The sequence below is a fragment of the Chiloscyllium punctatum genome, chromosome 15 (assembly GCF_047496795.1).
Source record: "Chiloscyllium punctatum isolate Juve2018m chromosome 15, sChiPun1.3, whole genome shotgun sequence".
NCBI lineage: Eukaryota > Metazoa > Chordata > Chondrichthyes > Orectolobiformes > Hemiscylliidae > Chiloscyllium > Chiloscyllium punctatum.
The window spans coordinates 5,461,950-5,485,934 of record NC_092753.1 but is presented as its reverse complement, the minus strand read 5'-3'; the positions used below and the strand labels follow the sequence as shown (position 1 = coordinate 5,485,934).

The following is a 23,985-nucleotide window of genomic DNA, read 5'->3' as shown; positions in this document are numbered from 1 at the left end:
TGATCCCCTGGCATGGTTACATGGATCAAAAGCACTGGAACTCTTCTCAGTGCCCTGGCTAACATCTAGCTCTAAAACAAACATCACTAAAACCAAACATCTGGCCATATTATTGCTGCTTGTGGAACCATGAGGTGCATAAAATTGATAGTAACGTGTTCTTGTATTACAACTATGGATAGATTTCAAAAAAGTGCACCATTGGCTTTGAAATACTTTGGGATAACTGACAGGCATGAAAGTCTTCATTTATTTAAAATCACACAGGATGTGGGCATCATGGGCAAACCAGTATTTATTGTCCACCCTGGTGCCCTAATATGGTAGTACAAACTCTTAAATCTGCATACCCACCTTGGCATCTATTCCTATTTGTGAGCATGAGTTCCACACTTTTGACTGAATAAGAAAGTCTGTCCTTCTTGAGACCAGACTTAAGCTTTAAGCTATGACATCTCATGTCCTAGACTTTGCACCAGTGAAAAAGCTTATTGTAACTTGACCCATATAATTTGTTTTTGAAGTAATCTCAAATCAATCTTTTGTATTCTATGGAATACTAGTCTCATTTCAGCAATTTCTGCTCAAAATCCAACACTTGGCACTCTGACAGCATTTATGTGAATCTATCTTGTACTCTAACCAAGGTCATATTTTCTAAGTGTTGTATCCATGTTATTAGCTGAACTTTGCAAAGCTGCAGCAATACACTGACTTTATATGCACCTACCTTGCTTCAATTTATATTTTACATATTCTAACCTTTGATTGATGAAGTTCATCACTATATCCGTTTGATGTTGTTTAAGCTGATTGACTTTAGTGATTGGCACACATGAACCCCAGATCTCTGGATTTCCACCGTTTATAATTTTAACATGGTGAAAAACTCAGATTTTCAGTTCTATGATCTAAAACAGATGACCTCACATTTAAGTGCAGAGATCAATGCGTCATTATGCCCAATTAATCCATTATTATTTCCTTGAAAGTAGTGTACACATCTACACTATTTCTATGCCGCCAATCTTCACCTCACTGTTCAATGAGACGTATGGGTCTCTTGCATTATGGGGATGTTAATTGCCAATAGTTGATGCTCTAACATCTATACTTGTAGGGCACAATTGGTTAGGTACTTCGATTGGAATGAGGTAACAATGATCCATATGCCAATCAATATTCTAAATATCTTCAACCAGTGTATTTCAAAGGTAACAACTGTTTAAGGAGTAGTTACAGCAAATAACTTTGGTGAAACTCGACAAGTGCATGAGGGACAAAGGAACATAAGAACGGAAGGAAATGAAATATCAGGGGACTCATCTGGAGGATAAACATAGATTGGGACAAAAGCACATTTTTCTACTTTAAATGTCTTAACTCTCAGTTTTCACAGCCAACATGCTGCCCTTATCCACAACACATACAACACAGTAAATCATTAACAAATCATAAAATGCTGGAAAACCTCAGCAGGTCTGGCAGTATCAATGGAGAGAAAGCAGTTAATGTTTCGGGTCCAGTGACCCTTCTTCAGAAAGTAAATGATTATTTCAGTCATGACAATTTGGGGGCTGTATCAGGCAACACAATTCTAATGATACTTCAGGTGCTGCAATGCATATGAAGTGTTCTATCTAAAAGTAGTTTCTAATAATTTAAATCAACATGATATTTGAGATTATAGACTCAGATTTCTAAATACACGAAGTCAAGAATATCTTCATGATTAGAACTTGCATTTTAAAATAGTAAAAGCTTTGAATTACTGGCTCCCTAAATGACTTACTGCGTAAATGCATGGTAATATTGGTATGTTGCAAAACAAGGCCCCTGACTGATTAGATTCTTGGTTTGGACAGAGTTGACCAATCCAACAGAGTAAAAGTCAGATTTCGCAATGAACTCTCAATTGCCAACTCAGGGTGGGAGAAATGGATCAAAAAAGAGCCAAAACCAAAACCTACTTTCAGTTACTACTGGGTGAATACTTGCAAGGTATTTAATTAAACCAGCTTTGGGCCCAGCTATGAAAAATCTGTCTTCTGTGGTGGGCAAATAACCTGTTATCATCTATCTAGCAAAACCATTTGGATAAAAGTCAGAAAGCAATGAAAACTCACCTAGGTAGTTCTTATCTCCGCTCATAATGGACCCAACCAAAAAAAAAATCAAACCAGGGATCAGGAGGCCATTTAGCCCATCAAGTCCCTTCAGGAGGAAAGAATCTTATGGGGTGTCAAAAACTTAAGTTGTAAAACACCAATATAACCAGGCATTTCACAATATATTCATTGCCAGACAAAGATTTATTTCTTCCTGATCTGATCACCCAATCACTATTCCAAATAACTCCCAACCTTCAGGGCAGAATTGCGATAAGAAAACATGGCTTTAACATGATTGAACATACAAAAATCAAAGTTTGAAAAAAAAGGAGAGATAGGGTCCTCTTGTGGCACAGTATTAGTGTCTCTATCCCAAGGTCATGAGATCCAGGTTCAAGTTCTAGAGAGCATAATAGCGTCTCTAAACAGGTTGATTAGAAAAATCTAAGGTACAATTTTTCAGAAGTTCCCATGAACAGTGAGCAACTTACTTTTCAGAAAGAAAAAGTTCGACAAGCATAAACATTTCAGGAATGGGAATTCAGTAATTTAGTTTTGTTATCGTGACAATTTTGAACACATTTTTGCTGGTATGTATGGTGCATTTTGTGAATTAAACTTTTGCTGTACTTTATTGCCTTTGAGATTATAAAAATACTGAATTTTAAAGATGCGTTTTGCTGTGTTCCATCTTTTTGGGGTGGGGGGGGGGGGGAAAGGAAGGAGAGAAGAGAGAGAGGGAAAGACATTTGGTGCTCTGTAATGAGGAGCTTAACTGAAAAACAAACTTGGATCCATCAGGAAATCCTATGTCGCGTTGCTGGCTGACAAAGTATGCCTTGGGTAAAGACACCATTTAGTAACAGGAACATTTAACCAAGGCAATTCTTCAAAGTTAAACATATATTTCAGAATGTTCACCAAAACTCTATTCCAGTTAAAAACAAAGAAAGAAGTGATAAGGATAAACTGTGATTAACAAAGATTGTCATGGAAGGCATTCAATTCAAAAGAAGTCATACAAAACGGTTAAAACTAGCAATTGGCCAGAAGAACCAGCCAAACTAAATTGCTAATGAGGGAGAAAACGGATTAAGTAAATTGACAAGAAATACAAAAACAAACAGCAAAAGCTTCTACAGGTATGCAAAAAGAAAGGAGCTGGAACAAGAGGATTTTGGACGATCCAACTGCGAAATTAATCACAGGGAAATTGCATAAAATTTAAACCAATATTCTTCATCAGTCTTCATGGTGAAGGTTCAACAAACATTCCAAAGATGGAGGAAAGATCTTGTAACTGTCTCTAAAGAGAGAAAACATTTGAGAAACTAGGAAGTAGAGGCACTCATCAAAATATTACAGAACTAACCAGATTTTGGGTTGGTTTCAGTAGATTCAAAAACCACTGATCTGCCAACCCTCTTCAGGAATGGAGACAATACATAGCGAAGTATAGATTATCTGCCATTGGGAAAATGCTACAGTCAATTATTAAGGATAGCTCAAAGAGTGTCATGCAAAATTCAATGTGGTTTTGTGAAAGGGAATCATGTTTCACAGGAAAGGGGAATCAGTTGATGCAAGTCATTTGATTTCTAGCAACATTCAATAAGGTCGCACAAAGTTTATTGCACAAAGTTGGAGCTTGGAATATTAGAGACAATATATTAGCATGGATTGAGAACTGGTTAAGATACAGAAAAGTCATAATTAATTTGTCATTTCAAGCCAGAAAGTTCGAGCAAATGGAATGCCAAGATCAGTCCTAGGGCTTCAATTATTTGCAATCTACATTAATTACTTGGAGACAGCAGAAATTTATCTGACTTTGCTGCAGATACAAAATACTTTGGTGGGCATGTTTTGATGAGGACATGAGCAATCTGCAAGGGGTAATAAATAGGTTGAGCGAGTGGGCAAACAATTGACAAATGGGCTCCAATGTAAAATGTGAGATCATGCACTTTGATAAAAACAAAGGCCATTATTTAAATGGACAGAGTCCAAAAATGCAGTGCAAGGGGACCTGAATGTTATCGTACAACAAACATAACCATGCTGGTGCAGAAAGTAATCAAGCGGCAATTGAAATTTTGGCCTCTATTACAAGGGGTTGGTGTTTAAAAATAACCAAGTCTTAGCACAAGTATTGGTGAGGCTGCACCTGGAGTACTGTGTACTGTACTGATTCTTGTATTTAAGAAGGGATATATCAGCAGTTGAAGAAATTCACTAGGCAGATTCCTTTGATGAAGGGGTTGACTTATCAACATTACTTTAACATATTTATTCATTGGAGCTTACAAGAATGTTGTGTTCTTTTATTGAAATACACAAGATTAGGGGGCTTGACAAAGTAGATTTGATAAACTGTTGCCACTAGAGAGAGAATCTCACTGGGGAACATACAGAATAAGGGGATACTCACTTAAAACTGCAGTGTGAAAGAATCTTATTTCCCTCTACAAGGTAGTGAATGCCTGGAATTCTCTACTCCGGACAGTTGTGGAGGCTAGATCACAAATTAATTGCAAGTGGTAGGTAGATTTTTGAAAGATTAGGGAGTTGACAGCTATTCTAAGTTGACATAAGAGGACAAAGTTAAAAAGCACATAACATCAGGTTAGAGTTCATAGGGTTTATTCGGAAACACCAGCTTTCAGAACGCTGCTTCTTCTTCAGGTCGCTGATGCAAGAGCAGTGCTCCAAAAGCTAGTGCTTCCAAATAAACCTGTTTGACTATAACCCATTGTTGTCTGATTTTTAACATTGCCCACCCCAGTCCAACACCAGCTTCTCCACATCATGACACAAGAATTGAAGCCTGAGATAGTTTAGCCATGGTCTTATTAAATGGTGGGACAGGCTTTGAAGGCTGAATGACCTTCCCCTATTTCTTTTACCATACGTGACAATCATAGCCTTTGGCCATTTAAACTGCAAGAAATACATTTTGATTCTGACTTATTCTCATTGTCAAGAGATACTACAACTGCACACTGAATTCCTTATGATAGCACAGCAGAGCTGCAAAAGGCAATTATGTTATGTAACCTCATTGCTATACCCACCTTCTAGCCAGAGTCTGGTTGCAGTCATTTATTTGTATCATGTCATGACAGTGAGTTCAAATTACTACTAGAGTATTCTATTAACAGAGGCGGTCTGAATACATTGTTTTGTCCAACAATGGTATGATTCAACTGAAAAATGGCATTCAAAAATCCATTTGTAAGTCTTAGATTTAAACTAGTTCGGTCAATTTGAAGCCTGACTAGTCATGAAATTCTGGTTTATGCAAATAGTGGGCTATTACTTGTATTACGAACAATAACATATACTAGAGAAACATCAGGTTAGTAAAATCATTTGAATAACCTACAAAGCACTGAAAAGTGACATGCATAACTAAACACTAATGTTGCATTAATGAGAAAAGTAAGACAAAATAAGTTGCTGTCTTAGTGCACTGGCAAATTCAGGAACACATTTAAGTTTATTGAGAATCTAAACATTTTAAGTTGGTATCCCTTCTTTGCTGCAGTGTTTAATCATGTCCCTACTTTTTAATATTCAATTATAGTGGTTTCACAAAAGTTTTAGGGTTATGTAAAATGTAGACATCTATGAGCTGAAGTGGAAATCTAAAATTTTGAAAATATCCTTGACATTCAAATGAATCAAGGAGATTTTCCAGCTACCAGAGATTAGGAAAAATCTGCTTCACCAGTTTAAAGTCAATTTTCAATCAACTTAGTACAGGGAAAACTGGACATAGGTACTCACGGAGAACTTAAAGATACACCATGAAACAGTTTTCACACCTTGAGGCACACTGAGGCCACATTATGAACTCAGAATTGCAAGAGAAAATTCCCATGCCTTATTTGCTCAAAACATGTACTTCGCCAAGAAAACTCACCTAATAGCCATTATCCACCTGCAAGGTAAAAACAATGACTGCAGATGCTGAAAATCAAATACTGGATTAGTGGTGCTGGAAGAGCACAGCAGTTCAGGCAGCATCCAACGAGCAGCGAAATCAACGTTTCGGGCAAAAGCCCTTCATCAGGAAGGGCTTTTGCCCGAAACGTTGATTTCGCTGCTCGTTGGATGCTGCCTGAACTGCTGTGCTCTTCCAGCACCACTAATCCAGTATTATCCACCTGCAGCATAGTGTTGCAGACCACATGGCATCTCAGCTCAACCTGATCAACAAGGACATGTATTTTAACAGAAATTTCTGTCAGTTGTCATTTTATGCCCATCACTTCATTTTTTTTTTAAAATGGTCAGTATATTTTCCTGATGGGGAAAGAAAAACAAGGTTTTCCTGCCTTAAAGGTTCCAACAGTCAGAGTTTAAACAGCGTCGTTAGGCAATGAGTTGTATCGTCATTTATGGCACTGGATGCATGTTTTGATTCCTGACACCTGAGCACAATGATTCAAGTTAAAATTAGGTTTCTTATCACAATACAACAATAACGAAGTCAAGGCTGGGACAATTTGTAATAGCACAACTTGAATGGACCTTTTACTGAGTGTTTTTACTCCAACGGTGATTAACATTTTTCAAAATGTAGCATCAGGTCAAATAATTTCCGCACCGAAGCAAAGAGGAGGAAAAGGAAATTGGAATTAAAGACCCAAGTTGCTTGTACAGAAGACTGGACCACCTGCTTTGATGTCATATCTGAGCTTTTCCAAACTTTGATTTAAGGGCAATGACAAATTTCTACCGAGTTAAATCGGTTTGTTTTAAATTGCTGGGGGAAGAAAGTCAAGCTAACAAAAAAATTTTAATTTTCATTGCCCCTCTCGAAGAGTTGCCCTCAAGAAGGAATCAATGTCAAAACTGCTGCCTTTTCAGCTCTCAACTTTAACAGAGAGCATCAGCAGTTTCATATCTTACCCTAGCCAGTTCCACACAGACATTTCACATGGATGGATAACAATAGATACAAGTGCCCCAGCTGAACATTTCCCTCCCTTGTATTTAAGCAAAACATTGTAACCAATCAACTGTGCTGTTCCAGCACCACCCTTTTCTGCTCTCTAGCATCTGCAGTCTGCACATCCTCCAAAACCAGTAAAGCAGAGACTGAGGTCAAACCTGGGAAACTTATCATGCAACTTAGTACCCATGACACTTACATCAGCACAGGGTGGGGGAGGGGTGGGATGGGAGGTCAGGTTTACACGGTCGTTGTCCTTCAGGACAATGCAAAAGCAACAGACAATAATTATACCACGATAATTACTGATGTTTGAGCAGAAGCAGATCATTCCAATGTGGGGGGAATCAAAGTCCAAACTACAACTCATAAATGCACTCAGAACATAATCCCTACTGTTTCCTGGGCAAAGGTCAGTTAAACCAAGGATCCAAATTTGGATCCTGATTTGCACTTTGGATATATTTGATAAACCATCAAATCAACCCTATTTCAAAATAAATTTCCTCATTAAGCTTGCCAACACAAAGGTGCGGCAGAACAAAACTAAATACAACAGTTTCTGTAATTTATGATTCTATTGCTCTATTTGCTCCTCATACCCAAGTGGAACAGAAATTATTTAAATGCACTGAACATTTATTTACTAGATATTAAGTTGCAACTGCTTTAAATTAGAGGGCTGAAGACCATGAACAGTGAACACACATTTAAAAGTGAATATGCCCAGAATCCCAAAATTCAGTCATTCGTGAGTTTGGACTCATAGATGGGCCTATGCCTTGAAAGAGAGTCCATATTTATATCCCTGCTCACATTCACTTCATCAAAATGTTATTAAATAATTTATCACTCTTGAACAGTGCAAACTGAAAGCTTTGTCATATTGTAGACAAATATGATCACATTACCTTTACTCACCATCACTACAGAGGCATCCCATTTCATCTACAGGCATGTAGCTCCTACGTCTTCAAAAGGTAACAAGGAAGCAACGTCGATCATTCATGGCACTGATGCAGGAGTATTTTACACCTTCCCACATGTAACCATTAATTTTACAAAACTTGCCCAAAAGGTAAACTTGGTTTATTTTCTAAATAAAAACCAAAAGAACTGCAGGTGCTGTAAATCACAATCAAAAAGAGGTTTCTGTAAAAGCTCAGCAGGTCTGGCAGCAACTGTGAAGAGAAATCAGAGTCAACATTTCAGGTCTGAGAAAGGGTCACCAGACCTCAAATGTTAATTCTGATGTCTCTTCACAGATGCTGGCAAACCTGCTGAGCTTTTCCAGCAACATGTTTTTGCTTTTGGTTAATTTACTAGCTAGCTGAATCACAGGCAGGCATGGAGTCCAAATTACTCATTAGTTTATGATTACATTTAAAATCTGTGTAAGTATGCAGGGGCAAGTGCAGGTTGAAAACAAACTTTGCTGAGAAAAAGGTAAACTCACATGTACAGTCTGGAATTTAAAATGCTTACTTAGACAAGGAAATAGAGGACACTGAAACAAGGTATAAGAATAACATTGCAGGAAGAAAAAGAACAGACAAAAAATCAAGCCCAGTATGCAGCCTTTTAAAGTTACTCAGATTCGAATATGGCTCAATTCACTTCAAGATGTGTGAAAAGAAGCCAGTGACATGAAAATAAACTCAATTAAACAGCCCTGATAAAACAAAATAAAACCTTATTCACGTTTGCAAGCTTTGAACAAAAATGCCCTTCTGTGCCATCTAGACATTCTGGGGGATTAATGCCATATCACTGTTACAAGGATTGCTTCAATTTAATATCACAACGCTAATAATGCAGGCAAAGCAGCACGTTAGGGAGCAGGAGACTTGCAAAACTCACCTTGTTCCAGGTTTTTAGGGTCAGTGGATGGATTAAAAATAAAAAAAATAGATTTGTGCTCAATTGAAAAGTCCTTCTAAGCTATCAGTTATGATGGAGCCAGTTCGAGACTTGGAAAAGCAGAAGGTCGAACAGTTCACAACTCAGGAGCGCCATGAGACGAATAATTTATTTTGACCCAAGTGAAGGGAAATATTTTATTTCATTTTTTTCCAAACTCACTTATGGAGGATTAAAAATCTCTAAGTCTGTCCCATCACTTTTGGAAATGGATGGGTCTTACTCAGTGCTATAAAATTAAGTATTTTGCTTAACTATAAACTCAACCCCATCTAAGATATTACTGCATAACAACATTCAGGTCAACGTTCTGTAATGTTATTCATAAATAAGGGAGTACTTTAAACTTTTGCCTCCCATTCTTGTTTTTAAGAGGAATGTTTAAACAAAGTCAAAGCAGGATGAAAAACAAGATAAATCTATTAGGTCACTTGGACCGGAGACATAGATCTGTACTGGATTTGATCTTGTGATTAAGAGAACTGCGTACTTTATAAGATTATATCTTTCCCGTGAGTGCCTGATAACTAAGCCAGGGTGAACCAAAAAAGTTAGCATCTTTCAAGCTGCAATGAAAAACACTAAATGGTGATCAAGCATTATTGGCATTGTTGATTTGAGCATAGGAATATACGTAAGGCATGTCTTTCATTAACCCAAATCAACTGCAGTGATTGACACAAGCAAGCCTTATAAAAACTCAAAGTAGAAATAGCTGGATATTTAAACACACATACAAACAAATCTTACCAACTGTCGAGATCAACGCATCAAAGACAGACAGTGGTTTCAGTTATCGTCTTAAAATATTTGTGCTCTTTGGTTAGAAATGCCCGTCATTGCCATCAGATGCAGATCAGCAGAGGGCAATATACACAAAAACCAACTACCTGTTCCACTAAACTAATGCACTGATCGACCGCAGTATAGCTTGAGTGATCTTGGCAAACAGAGGGATAGAAACTGCATGAGAGCAACATGTTGCGGGTCTAAATAAGGAATAGATCCAGTGCAGACTTCAGGGGCCAAAGGGCCTGTACCTGTGCTAAACTGTATTGTGTTACCGTCACCATATATCTCACTTTGGAGACTGAAAAGTTAAGAAATTGGGATAGCATGCATGCACAGAAGTAAAAGTTGAAGAACATGGTATCATAACCATGAATAGTCACATGGAATAATTTTTTTAATTATTCCATTAACACATTTCAGAATGTGAATTCAAAATTTTAAATGAAGCTTCAAATTTCAGTCGTGTCTAGAAGAATCATCAACATTTAAGACAGACAATTTCAAGCAAATTTTCTCACTTCTCCATTCAACTTGGAAAAAGTTTTGCTTTCCAGGTTTTTTGTTTGAAGACTTGGTATCTGGGTATACTTCTGCTACTACTCACTGCCTTCAGTAACATTACCAAGTATCCATGATTAATGCACATGCTGCAACAGCAACTATCAACAGACTATTTAGCTGGTGAAATGGGAACCAGATCACCAAGACTAAATACACATTCACTCAACTCATGTCTATTTGACGCTGTTGCATGGTAATATCAATGGGAAGACTGACTCCAAACTTGGAGGCACTGATGCTGTGTACAACCTACAACCCAGGACATACCAGAGATTGAATGAAGGATTGTACTGATCTCTGGTAGCCTTGCTGGAAAAAACTTGCTGATGTGCCAGGAGCTATAATGGATGAGGTCCAAGAGATGTGCAGGAATACCCTCAAATCATCAAAATAATTGGTCAAAGCAGCACAGGGAAGTTGAGAGAGGATTTTTGATGCAATCTGGTCTGTGAATACGCATGTGAATAATTTACAAGGCCACAGATCAGAAAATTTAAAGTGGAAAGAGGCAAAATAGCTTCTGTTTGGTCAATATGGGCACAATAGAATGAATTGCATTCTTCTGTGTTAGGTATGCCAATGATTCTATGACCAATGGCCCACTGCTCCTCGTGAAATGTTGCATCACCCATCCCGATGGATGTTTGAGTCACGATTCTTCACCATCTCTCCTGTTTATATCACAAAGAAATCAGCCCACCAATGCAAACATCCATTTAGTGACCCAAGTAGTCTCTCCTATGTTGAAGCATATATTTTCCAAATTGCTGAGCTACGTAACTATGATGTGATTTTATTCTCAACTCCATCCATGTGGCTTCCTGTGTTGACAAGTGGCAAAGGAATGATTATAGGTAATTTTTATTGCATCTACATGAGTAGAGGATTTACTTTTTTTCTGCGTTGAATGATTAGATAGTTTTGCTTGTGTTAAACATACCTGCCCATAGTTGTCTATTCCAGTAACTAATCTATTTAAATTTAATAAATCAAAGGATGTCCTTAAAGACTGGCCAAGAGTTGATAGTCCTACAGCTTGAAGATTTTTCAATTCGTTCATGAAGGTTGCATGGTTTTCCTTCCAGCCAGCCTGAAAAATAAAATATTTCAGTGATGCTTTCTCTGTTCAGAACGTTTCCAAGTTTTTCATCACAAAGTTTCAGGAAGTCATTTTTCGCAGGACATTGTAGCAGGATAACAGACACAAAAAATAGACATTTGAAAGATTAGTACCTTCACAACTTCAATATAAGTCTCATTTTATAATAGACTAATTTTGAACTTGCTTTCCTTTTCCATCCAATCTCTTCTCCCTTGCCCAAACACAGACTCTTCAATTGTGATACAGCCATACAGACACTGCCCAAGTTTGGGTTTGCCATTATGAAGCATGGTCTGTATCAGGATTTATTTGAAAAACATTGAGTATTTTCCTCACCATTTACCCAAATGTCCTCAATTCTAATGGCCTTATAGTGAGGTTCCATACAAAGTTTTTACCACTTTTTAAACTGACCACAATGGTAAACCAAATGCATCACAGCTATGGCACTCCAGCTTTCCCTCTTTTCATTCTAAAGTAGCTTTTACCAACCCACCCCCTTTGCCCAAATAATAAAATGTCAAAGCAACATGACCAAAATACAAACTCAGTAGTGTCAGTTTGAGGTGTGCCTATCTCTTCCATAACACATTAGTCAAAACGCTATATTGTCTGCATCTTTTAGTTTTCCCAATTATCTAGAAACAGGTTAACTACACACAAAATGACAGGCAGGGAGCACAAGCTGGCCCATCAAGTCTTCAGCTGTCAAAGCCATAAACACTAGGAATATAGACATCACTCTTGCCCTTGTCCTCCCTCCACCACCCCCCCACCAAACCTTTTCATTTAACACCCACTAGACCTCTAACATCTTACTAGCACACTCTCTCCCTTTTCAACACCTGTCAAGGTCAGCACTGTGCAGCTTCGCTTGGGAGAATGAATACTCCATGGCAACTCAAACATCCACTTCTGCAATAACTTCTGTCTCTCATAAAAACTGAAATAAATCATTTTAAAAACAAAAAGTGTGCAACTTAAAACTATCCTTCCTCGAGAAAGCCTGGCTGCACATCTTAAGATAGCCACTTCCCTCTGCTGTCCCTCTTTAAGAGGCGAGACAGTCCACACACCCTTGAGAAAATGAGGCACCTCTCCGGCCTATCACCCTCACCTTAACATCCTTCCACCTATCGCATTCCCTATGCCCCTCCCCCGAGTCCCTCTTCCTTATGCCCAAAACGTCAATTCCCCTGCTCCTTGGATACTGCCTGACCTGCTGCATTTTTTCAGCAACACATTTTTCATCAAGGAGATGCACAACTACGCTTGAGCTTTACTCCAAAGTCAATTCAAACTCTGCAAATGAGTTCCTCCACAAACATATCAACCGCATCCATCCCCACTCTACCCTGTTCTTTTTATGCTGAAGTTGTGTGTGTGTGTGTGTGTGTGTGCGCGCGTGCGCCTGGGTGGGGGCAAACATCTCTCCACCTCCCCCAAACCATCCTGGGCAGGAGGGGCATGTTTGGCCATGTTTAGCTAGGGTGCCTGAGTGAAAGGGGGTTGGGGGGAGGGAGGGAGGGAGGGAGACAAACAGAAAGAGAGAGAAATCTCTTCTGAAATACACAAATTTGGAAGAAAACAAAACCCCACAAGAGCCCGGAGTGAGTGCGGGCGAGGGTTAATTTTTTTTTGGTTTTACCTTGATACCGTGCGGCGGGTCATCGAATGTCACCAGCATGTACCTGTCTCCACGGCTGGCAGGATCTCGGGCCCGCAGCTGCTCACAGGGAGGGGGTGAGGGGTAGGGGGGGTGAGAGGTAGGGGGGGTGAGAGGTAGGGGGGTGAAGGGGGAGGGGGAGGAGAGGGGGTTGAGGGGGGACAGGAGGGGGTTGAGGGGGGACAGGGGTGAGGGGGGCAGGGGAGTAAGATGGAAGAGAGAAAAAAACACAAGTTAGCATCTCATTCAGGGTCAAAGCCTGAGGCCTAGCTCTCCCCCCCCCCCCCAAACAACGCCATCATTTCCCTACCCAACACCAACCAATCCCCACCACCACCAAACCCAACCTCACGCTTTCTGCTCGACCTGTTTTTGTATTTATTACCTTCATGAAGGTCTCAACCGCGCCTTTGGCTATGTCCAGGTAGGTGGTGCCCAGATGGGTGCGCTGGCTCATGGAAGCGGACGTGTCTATGAGAAAAAGTAAGATGGGCATGGTGCTGTCTGTGTGTGTGTGTGTGTGTGTGTGGGTGTGGGTGGGTGGGTGTGTGTGGGGGGGGGGGTAAGGCGGTGTGACTCACTGACTGACTGTGTGTGAGAGACAGACACACACACACAGGGGCCGGCCGGGGGTAGAGTGTGTTAATCAAACTCCAACCTACCCTCACCACTACCGCCCCCCCTCCCTTAAAAAAACAGGACTAAAAGCAGCGGCCTTGGGGTTGGTGCTGGGGGGGGGGGGGGGGGGGGGGGGTTGGTGCTGGGGGGGGGGGGTTGGTGCTGGGGGGGGGGGGGGGCTGCCTGTAAACTCTGCACTCAGCGGGGTGTCTGTGCTCCAACTTTCTGCACACAGGGAGGGAGGGAGGGGGAGGGTGGGGGTAAATGGAGGAGGGGTTTATTATTTCTGCTCTTCTCCCCCACCCCTGGATGAAAAAAGGTTTTGTTTTGGATGGTCGGGGAGGGGGGGGGATGTAAAGGAGGGTGTGAGGATCTCTGCCCCCTTTGTGTTTGTCTGTTTTTTCTTCTCTCTCCCACCGCCCTTGGTTCCTGTTTTGTTGAGTATTTTTTTTTCCACCCTCCCCCCCCGTCCTTCCTGTCTGTCCAGCCCGGAGCTGTCGGGCCGCTGCCGAGCACACAGCTCTCTCCCTCTCCTTCCCCGCTCCGTCCCTCCTCCTCCGCCTGCCCCTCTCTCTCTCAAATGCCGCTCCGCACAACTTTCCTTCTGCTTATAACTCCCACCCTCCTCGCGGCACGAGACGCGACGCGACGGGTCACGTGGCGTCTCGCCCCACCCACCCCACCTTTAGCCCGACCCTATTGGTCGGCGGCCGCGTCCATTATCTGCATACGGTCCCTGCCCCCACCCCCGCCCGCGCGGTGCCCCTTGCTGCGCAGGCTCGCGCCGGGGGACCGACACGTCATGCGTTCCGCCTGCGCAGGCGCGGCCTTTTTCAAAGGCCGACTCCGGTTCCATGCCCCGCGCGTGCGTACTGGGTGTGGGGCCATTCACTTCCCTTGGCGTCAGACAGGACAAGAATCTAAAGCAGTCTTTGCACAGGAAGACAAATGATAGCAAATAACTCAAGAAGTGGCTATGGGTGGGAGAACGAGATTTTATGTTTAATTGAATGAACGTTTGCGCTGGTAAAGCTGGAGAATCACAGCAGGTCAGGCAGCATCTGAGGAGCAGAAGAAATGACACTTAGCTCTTCATCAGGAATGAGGGTTGGGGGCTGAGAGGTAAATGGGTTAGGGTTGGGGGCAAGGTAGCTGAGAGTGCAATGTTAAAGTGTTCGACCACAGGGCGGTGGGGTTGCTTGTGTCCCGGAGATGTTCTCTCTGGAGAAGCAACCCCACCGCCCCATGGTTGAACACTTGAACTTTCGCTGCCACCCCCCCAAAAACATGCAGGTCCTGAGCCACCTCCATCAGCAAACCCGAACCACCTGCCACCTGGAGGAAGAACGTCTCATCTTCTGCCTTGGGATCCTCCAACCACACCGGATCAATGTGGGTTTCACATTTCCCCTCCCCCCACCTTATCCCAGATCCAACCTTCCAACTCAGCACCATGATCTGGCATTCCTGTTCATCTTCCTTCCCACCTATCTGCTCCACCCTACTCTCCAACCTATCATCTTCACCCCCATCTTCATCTACCTGTCCCACTCTCAACGACCTTCCAGCCCCACCCATTTATGTTTCAGCCCTCTTAGCCCACAAGCCACATTCCTGATGAAGGGCTTATGTCCAAACCATCAATTCTCCTGCTCCTTGGATGCTGCCTGAGCAGCTATGCTTTTCCAGCACCAGACTCTCTGCTCTCTAGTATCTGCAGTCCTCACTTTGTTTGTACTGGTAAACTCAATTTCACGAACATTGGATGCCCCCAAAGAACTATGCAACTGATTAAGTCTTTTTTTGAACCTTAATAATGTAAAAAATGTAGATCAGTGCAAGATTACACAAACAGCAATATAATGATGACTAGACAATGGTTTTGGTATTGGGGGAATGGGTGATAACTGTTTGCCAGGACACCCTTTGAAGCACGGTCAAACACTTTCATTGAAGTGCTCTATCTGTTTTCAGACTCGAGACCAAGTACAGACAACTTCAACTCACAACCATTGCCGCCTTTGTTTCTGCATGGCAATAATTCAGTTTTTCCAATATGCACCTCCTTTTGATTCATATTTGTTTCTTAGCTTGCTAATTATCATTTCTTTTTGCTTTCCCCCAGCATCCCTTCAGTTACTTCATTTCTCCTGCCCTTCTTGAGATCTTCCTAGTGTTCCCGCCCCCTCCACTCACCCCCAACACTGCTGATCTTTGCTTCTATAACTGTTATATCTTTCATGTTTTTCTATTCTGACCTGTTTCTGCACTCATGCTTACAGATGGACTGAATATATCCAGCACACTGTATTTTTATTTCATCTGTGCCAAAAGCATTTCTTTAGATTTTTCATTTAATTTTGATATTTGGATGTGTTTTGTTGCTTAGATTGACTATAATGATCTGCAAGTCAGAGTTTGTGCATTGTTCTTAAATTGGAATTAACCTAACAACCTCTAGAGGCCCGATATAATCAGGAGACACTGAATGAATGGGAGAGGTGAGATTGAAATGTATTGATTGATGCACTTCATCAGTGACAAAGATGCCATTGTGTTCAAGCTTCTTTTATATAACATCATACATAGTTAAAAATAATGTCCCATATAAGCCCCTCAAATAGCTTGTCTCATCATTTTATGATTTTAAATAAAAACCTCATCTTATAATTTGTTCTGATGAAAATACACATCTGTGATTCTTTGTTGATTTATATTTCTTCATATCAGAGTACGTGCTTGTGAATATTTATTGTATTAAATTCTTTCCAAAGTCTTTGAGGTTTTAATGCAGGATCTGGAATGATCACTTGACTTTTGTTTTCACTTTTTTTAAAAAATGAAACCTAAAATTCCACAACGAGTGACAGTTTGAACTCGCAGCATGGAGAGTACTAGCTGCACATTTCTGGTTCTGAGGAAAGGTCACCAGACCTGAAACGTTAACTCTGATTTCTCTTCACAGATGCTGCCAGACCTGTTGAGCTTTTCCAGCAATTTCTGTTTTTGATTCTTCTTTGAGTCAGGGAACATCTAATGAGAGACTTGCCCCACACACCTTCAACAAGTGGGAGACCAGATCCCAAGTTCTGAACCCTGGGTTGAAGTATAACAGGGCTTTGCATGCTGTGAGAAATGGTCACTGTTTGCAGAAGGGCTACAAACCAAAGGAAACCAACATAAAGTAAATTCAAAAAGAACCAATGTTGACATGAGAAAAATCTTTTTTTGCACAGTGAGTGATTAGGATCTAGACAGTGCTGTGCTTGGACTGTGGAATCAATTATGACTTTCTAAAGGGAATTGGAGAAGCTGTTAATGACAAATAATGTATTCAGGGCTATAGGAAAAAAGTGGAGGAGTAAGACTAAGTAGCTTGCAGACAGCTGGCTGGGCACAACGGGTCCTGCTGCATTGTAACCATGCTATGATTCAATGGAGTAGGGTTTCTCTAAATACTAGGTTGACTTGCAGCAGAGAATGGTTTGGTTCAAATGCCAATCTAGTCAGCCCCAGCATGTTCGGAGCATTAGATTGACATCCATTGGAAGCACTTGAATGCTGTGGGTGTGATTCGTCACCTCCTCAAAATTGTGAAGAGTACATTCCATTGGCAGTCCCTTGCAGATGAGAACAATTCCATTCCACTCTCAGGGTGAGTCTGTAGGTGGCTGTACAGTCCAATGTGGCTACCACAGGCTACACTTGGGGCAGAAGATGGTCACGGGAAGGGATGGATGGGGCATTGGTGTGGTAGCATGTTCCATTTGCGTTTTTGCTTTTTCCCAGCAGCAAGTCTCAAGGTGCTCCACGCTTTCTAGGATGCTCCTCTTCCACATTGGACAGTCTTGCACCAGTGATTTCCCAGAATGATGTACTTTGCGAGTGATGCCCTGAGGGTATCCTTGAATCGCTTCCTCTGTCCATCTGGTGCTCGCCTGATTTTTCAAAGCTGGGTTTGGATCACCTGCTTCGAGAATCTCATGTCAGTCATGCAGATGATGTGTCCTATTTATCGTAGCTGATCAAGAGTGGTCAGTGCCTCAATGCTGGGAATGTTGGCCTATTTGAGGACACTGGTGTTGGTGCATCTTTCTTTCCTTTCTTTGCAGGATCTTGCAAGGCAGTGTTGGGGGTACTGCTCCAAAAGTCTTTAAAATTATATCAGATTATCAGCACACAAATGGGCCATTTAGCTCAACCAGTCTTTGCTGGTGTTCATGGAATTTTCTTCTGAGTTCCCAATTAAACTTTTCAGGTGACCAGCTTATATTGTCACAGTGGCTCAGTGGTTAGCACTGCTGCCTCACAGCGCCAGGGACCCAGGTTCAATTCTTGCCTTGGGCAACTGTCTGTGTAGAGTTTGCATATTCTCCCTGTGTCTGTGTAGTTTTCCTCCGTGTGCTCTGGTTTCCTCCTATAATCCAAAGATGTGCAGGCAAGGTGAATTGTCCATGCTAAATTGCCCATCATGGTAGGTGCATTATTCAGGGATAAATGTAGGTCGGGGAATGGGTCTGGGTCAGTTACTCTTCGGAGGATCAGTACGGACTTGTTAGGCCAAATGGCTTGTTTCCACACTGCAGGGAATCTAATCTATACCGAAGGCATCTGAATCAAACTTTTGCAGAATGTGCTGGAGAAAGGGGAGTGGTATTTTATAGGTGATATAAGACTATGAAGATCGGGTAACATTTTGAAAACCTCTGAAGTAAGAAGAATTTTAAAATAATGTTGCTTTCTGAATCAGGTTCCAATGAGATGACCACAATATTTCTAAGATAAGGACAGGTATAATATTGGCTGATCATAAATCATTGTGTAAGCATGTAATCCATGTCAATACATGTGGTTCGATATTCCACAGATCATAGCTTCACAGAAAAAAAGAACATGTTTGCAATCCTATACAGAAACTGGAGTGACAGAAGAATCTGATAGTGAATAGAACATTCTGATAGTGAATAGAACGGTAGCAGCAGTGAAATAGCTAAGATGAGAAAAGACAGTTATGAGAGGACATGTGAAAATAGTTATAGAGTCATAGAGATATACAGCACAGAAACAGACACTTCGATCCAACTCGTCCATGCCGACCAGATATCCTAACCTCATCTAGTCCCATTTGCTTGGCCCATAATCCTCTAAGGAGAAAGTGAGGACTGCAGATGCTGGAGATCAGACCTGAAAAATGTGTTGCTAGAAAAGCGCAGCAGGTCAGGCAGCATCAAATGAGCAGGAGAATCGACATTTCAGGCATAAGCCCTTCTTCAGGAATGAGGAAGAATTCCTAAAGAAGAGCTTATGCCCGAAATGTCAATTCTCCTGCTCCTTTGATGCTGCCTGACCTTCTGCGCTTTTCCAGCAACACATTTTTCAGCCATAATCCTCTAAAACCATCCTATTCATATACCCATCCAGATGCATTTTAAATGCTGCAATTGTACTAGCTTTCATTACTTCCTCTAGCAGCTCATTCCATACACGCACAACTCTCTGTCAAAAAAGTTGCCCCTTAGGACCCTTTTAAATCTTTCCCCTCTCACCCTAAACCTATGCCCTCTAGTTCTGAACTCCCCCACCCCAGTGTTGGAAAACAGAAACTAAAACTTTAAATGAACATGACTATGGAAAAGTGAGCTTTACCTGGATCACTAAAGTGACAAACCAGCAGCTTTGAATGTAGTTACTTTGGGAAAAAATCATGGAATTGTTCTTCTTCACAAATAATAACTGGTTAACTTTATTGGTTGCTACTTTTGAAGCTGAAGCTATATTGAAAAAAATGAATCAAAATCAGGGTTAATGTGAAGGGGTGGCTCGCATTGTTAACTTGAAGTAATTTCAACTGTTTGTTATCAATGGCATGAGAGCAATTTCCCTTCCCACGTGGTTAAAGATGCCCTCCAACGCAACTCGTCCACATCCCGCACCTCCACCCTCAGACCCCACCCCTCCAACCGTAACAAGAACAGAACGCCCCTGGTGCTCACCTTCCACCCTACCAACCTTTGCATAAACCAAATCATCCGCTGACATTTCTGCCACCTCCAAACGGACCCCACTACCAGAGATATATTTCCCTCCCCACCCCTTTCCGCCTTCCGCAAAGACCGTTCCCTCCATGACTACCTGGTCAGGTCCATGCCCCCCTACGACCCACCCTCCTGTCCTGGCACCTTCCCCTGCCACCGCAGGAACTGTAAAACCTGCGCCCACACCTCCTCCCTCACCTCTATCCAAGGCCCTAAAGGAGCCTTCCACATCCAGCAAAGTTTTACCTGCACATCCACCAATATCATTTATTGTATCCGATGCTCCCGATGTGGTCTCCTCTACATTGGGGAGACTGGACGCCTCCTAGCAGAGCGCTTTAGGGAACATCTCTGGGACACCTGCACCAATCAACCACACCGCCTTGTGGCCCAACATTTCAACTCCCCCTCTGCCGAGGCCATGGAGGTCCTGGACCTCATTCACCGCCGTTCCCTCACCACCCGACGCCTGGAGGAAGAACGCCTCATCTTCTGCCTCGGAACACTTCAACCCCAGGGCATCATCAATATGGATTTCACCAATTTCCTCATTTCCCCTTCCCTCACCTCACCCCAGTTCCAAACTTCCAGCTCAGCACTGTCCCCATGATGTGTCCTACCTGCCTATCTTCTTTCCCACCTATCCACTCCATCCTCCCGACCTTCATCCCCTCCCCCACTCACCTATTGTACTCTATGCTACTTTGTCCCCACCCCCACCCTCCTCTCACTTATCTCTCCACCTTTCAGGCTCTCTGCCTGTATTCCTGATGAAGGGCTTTTGCCTGAAATGTCGATTTTACTGCTCCTTGGATGCTGCCTGAACTGCTGTGCTCTTCCAGCACCACTAATCCAGAATCTGGTTTCCAGCATCTGCAGCCATTGTTTTACCTAATCGCATGAGACAGCCACTCTAATCTGTAAATTCAGTGCTTCAGAAGCAAAAAAAGCATTTTTGGAAAGAAATATGATGAGAACAGAGATTAAAATTAGGTTACAGTGACTATATATTTTAATGTGAATTGAATTCATACCAAACTATCCTGGGAAACGTGGTTAAAACATTAAAAAATGTATCAGTGTTTGCACATTGTTGCTTGCCAGGCCTTGTACGCTGGGCTGGGAACTCTAGGGGCAAAGTCTTGAGGATGGAAGCAGGACTGATATTGTGTGGAGGAAGTTGTATGTGCAGCTAAAGTGAAACACCATTTGACACATTCAGTGCCACCATGGTCTTGAAGGTGCAGGGATCTACATGGCCTGCTTGGTCTATTATGGTACAAGAAAGCTCACATTTTGTTCGAAGTAGAAGAGTCCTTTGTATTGAACAAAAAGTTGCTTATTAATTGCTGGCACTTTGTTACCAGTCACATAAATCTGACAGGCATTGTTACAGAGACTATAAGGAGGATACAGACATTAGGTTTCACTCTTGCAAGATCTTTAGCTATTCTGTCCATTCGTCCATGTGGCATCATCATTGTTGGTGGTGCTTATGGCACTTCTTTGTATTAACCCTTTCAGACACATATACAACAAGAAGGAGGAGCTGATTATGGTGTGTATATTGGAGGGAAGAGAAAAGAGTGGCTGATAGCTGTGTGTGCTTGCGCGCATTGGACAGGAGATTTGCTGTTTATAGTATGTAGAGGGCTGCTGTTGTCATCACCTCTTATGACAACAAATGAGAAAAGATGATTGTTCCAACTACCATGGGAATCACCCTCCTTTTCTACATCTGGAAACACTTCTCAATAAACTAGTTCCAAACTGTTGCCTCATTGGGGTAGCACTCTGCTACTCCCAGAATCATCACTAAAATTAAAGATTTTGAAAGGTATGCAGAATTCCCCAATTTACCCATCTTTTTGACCCAGCTTGACAGCAAGCATTGACCAGGTTCTGTACTGAACAAGAATTACTATTTATCATACAAACCCTTTTTTTAATGTTGCAAATATTGAATTAAAAATGTAAAAGAAGGAAGCATATGTCAGGTATAGACAGGAAAGATCAAGTGAATCCTCATAAGAGTATAAGGGCAGGAGGAGTACACTTAAGAGGGAAATCAGGAGGACAAAAAGGGGACATGAGACAGCTTTGGCAAATAGAATTAAGGAGAATCCAAAGGGTTTTTACAAATACATTAAGGACAAAAGGGTAACTAGGGAGAGATTAGGGCCCCTCAAGGATCAGCAGGTCAGCTTTTGTATGGAGCTGCAGATGGGGGAGATACCAAACGAGAATTTTCTATCAGTATTTACTGTGGAAAAGGACATGGAGGATATAGAATGTAGGGAAATAGATGGTGACACTTGAAAAATGTCCATATTACAGAGGAGGAAGTGCTGGATGTCTGGAAATGCATAAACGTGGTTAAATCCCCCGGATCTGATCAGGTGTACCCCAGAACTCTGTGGGAAGCTAGGGAAGGGATTGCTGGGCCTCTTACTGAAATATTTGTATCATTGATAGTCACAGGTGAGGTGCCGGAAGACTGGAGGTTGGCTAACGTGGTGCCACTATTTAAGAAAGGTCGTAGGAACATGCCAGGGAACTATAGACCAGTGACCCTGATGTCGGTGATGGGCAAGTTGAGGGACAAGATGTACATGTATTTGAAAAGGCAAGGACTGATTAGGGATAGTCAACATGGCTTTGTGCATGGGAAATCATATCTCACAAATTTGATTGAGTTTTTTGCGGAAGTAACAAAGAGAATTGCTGATGGCAGAGCGGTAGACGTGATCTATGTGGACTTCAATAAGGCATTCAACAAGATTCCCCTTGGGAAACTGGTTAGCAAGGTTAGATCTCATGGAATACAGGGACAACTAGCCATTTGAATACAGAACTGACTCAAAGGATGGTGGTGGAGGGTTGTTTTTCAGATTGGAGGCCTGGGCCCAGTGGTGTGCCACAAGGATTGATGCTGAGTCCTCTACTTTTCGTCACTTATATGAATGATTTGGATGTGAGCATAACAGGTATAGTTAGTAAGTTTGCAGATGACATCAAAATTGGAGGTGTAGTGGACAACGAAGAAGATTACCTCAAATTACAATGGGATCTTGATCAGATGGGCCAATGGGCTGAGATGTGGCAGATGGAGTTGAACTTAGCTAAATGTAAGGTACTGCATTTTGGGAAAGCAAATCTTAGCAGGACTTCTACACTTCATAGTAAGGTCCTGGGAGTGTTGCTGACCAAAGAAATCTTGGAGTGCAAGTTCATTGCTCCCTGAAAATGGAGTCGCAGGTGGATAAGATAGTGAAGAAGATGTTTGGTATGCTTTCCTTTATTGGTCAGAGTATTCAGTACAGGAGTTGGGAGGTCATGTTGTGGCTGTACAGGACATTGGTTAGACCACTTTTGGAATATTGCGTGCAATTCTGGTCTCCTTCCTATTGTAAAGATGTTGTGAAACCTGAAAGGGTTCAGAAAAGATTTACAAGGATGTGGCCAGAGTTGGAGGATTTGAGCTACAGGGAGAGGTTGAACAGGCTGGGGCTGTTTTCCCTGGAGCATTGGATGCAGAGGGACGATCTTACAGAGGTTTATAGAGATGTACAGCATGGAAACAGTCCCTTCAGTCCAACCTGTCCATGCCGACCAGATATCCCAACCCAGTCTAGTCCCACCTGCCAGCACCCGGTCCATATCCCTCCAAACCCTTCCTATTCATTTTAAATGCCTTTTAAATGTTGCAGTTGTACCAGCCTCCACCACTTCCTCTGGTAGTTCATTCCACACACGTTTATACTCTGATCATTTTGGTCCTCAATCCTAATCCTATTTATTGTTCGAACAGGTTGTGGTTTTTTTTAATTATTCCTACCAAAGTGCAACACTTCACACTTAGCTATATTTAAATTTATTTGTTAATTGTCTGTCAATTCTGTACAATTATTATTTTCTTCTTCTATTTTATTGCAATCTTCCTTCAACATAACTACACAACCGAATTTGATTGCATGTGCAAATTTAGAAGTCATGTTTCTGCTTCCGAAGCATAATTCATTGACGTAAATTGTTACAAAATCAATTTCCATTGTACATGTGAATAAAGTGTTCATCTCCAGGGCACTGCAACAAATTACCTAGCATTCTAAAAATAAATTATTTTTCTTCTTTCTTCTGAACAATTTCTTTATGTATGTATTGGTAACTGAAAAAAAAGTTTTTTTTGACATCAGGAAGCATCCTATCGGGTTAGAAAG

At 41.7% G+C, this 23,985-nt stretch overlaps 1 protein-coding gene across 7 annotated transcripts in view; it reads right to left on the bottom strand.

Moving 5' to 3' along the window:
- The window catches only part of LOC140486000 (integrator complex subunit 6-like), a 109,590-nt gene that overhangs the window by 83,846 nt on the left and 1,759 nt on the right, over positions 1-23,985 (bottom strand). For 2 of the 7 annotated variants that reach the window (XR_011962494.1, XR_011962493.1), the window contains exons 1-3: positions 13,498-13,829; positions 13,095-13,172; positions 11,285-11,434 (exon numbers count right to left, since the gene is read on the bottom strand). Coding sequence is in view for 4 of the 7 variants with exons in the window: in XM_072584514.1 (XP_072440615.1) it covers positions 3,361-3,417; positions 11,285-11,434; positions 13,095-13,172; positions 13,498-13,608 (396 nt within the window). In the remaining 3 variants the exon portion in view is untranslated. Of the gene's footprint in view, positions 1-1,719; positions 3,418-11,284; positions 11,435-13,094; positions 13,173-13,497; positions 13,834-23,985 lie in introns of those variants that run through there. The other 5 variants (XM_072584514.1, XR_011962495.1, XM_072584515.1 and 2 more) reach the window with 5 other exon arrangements.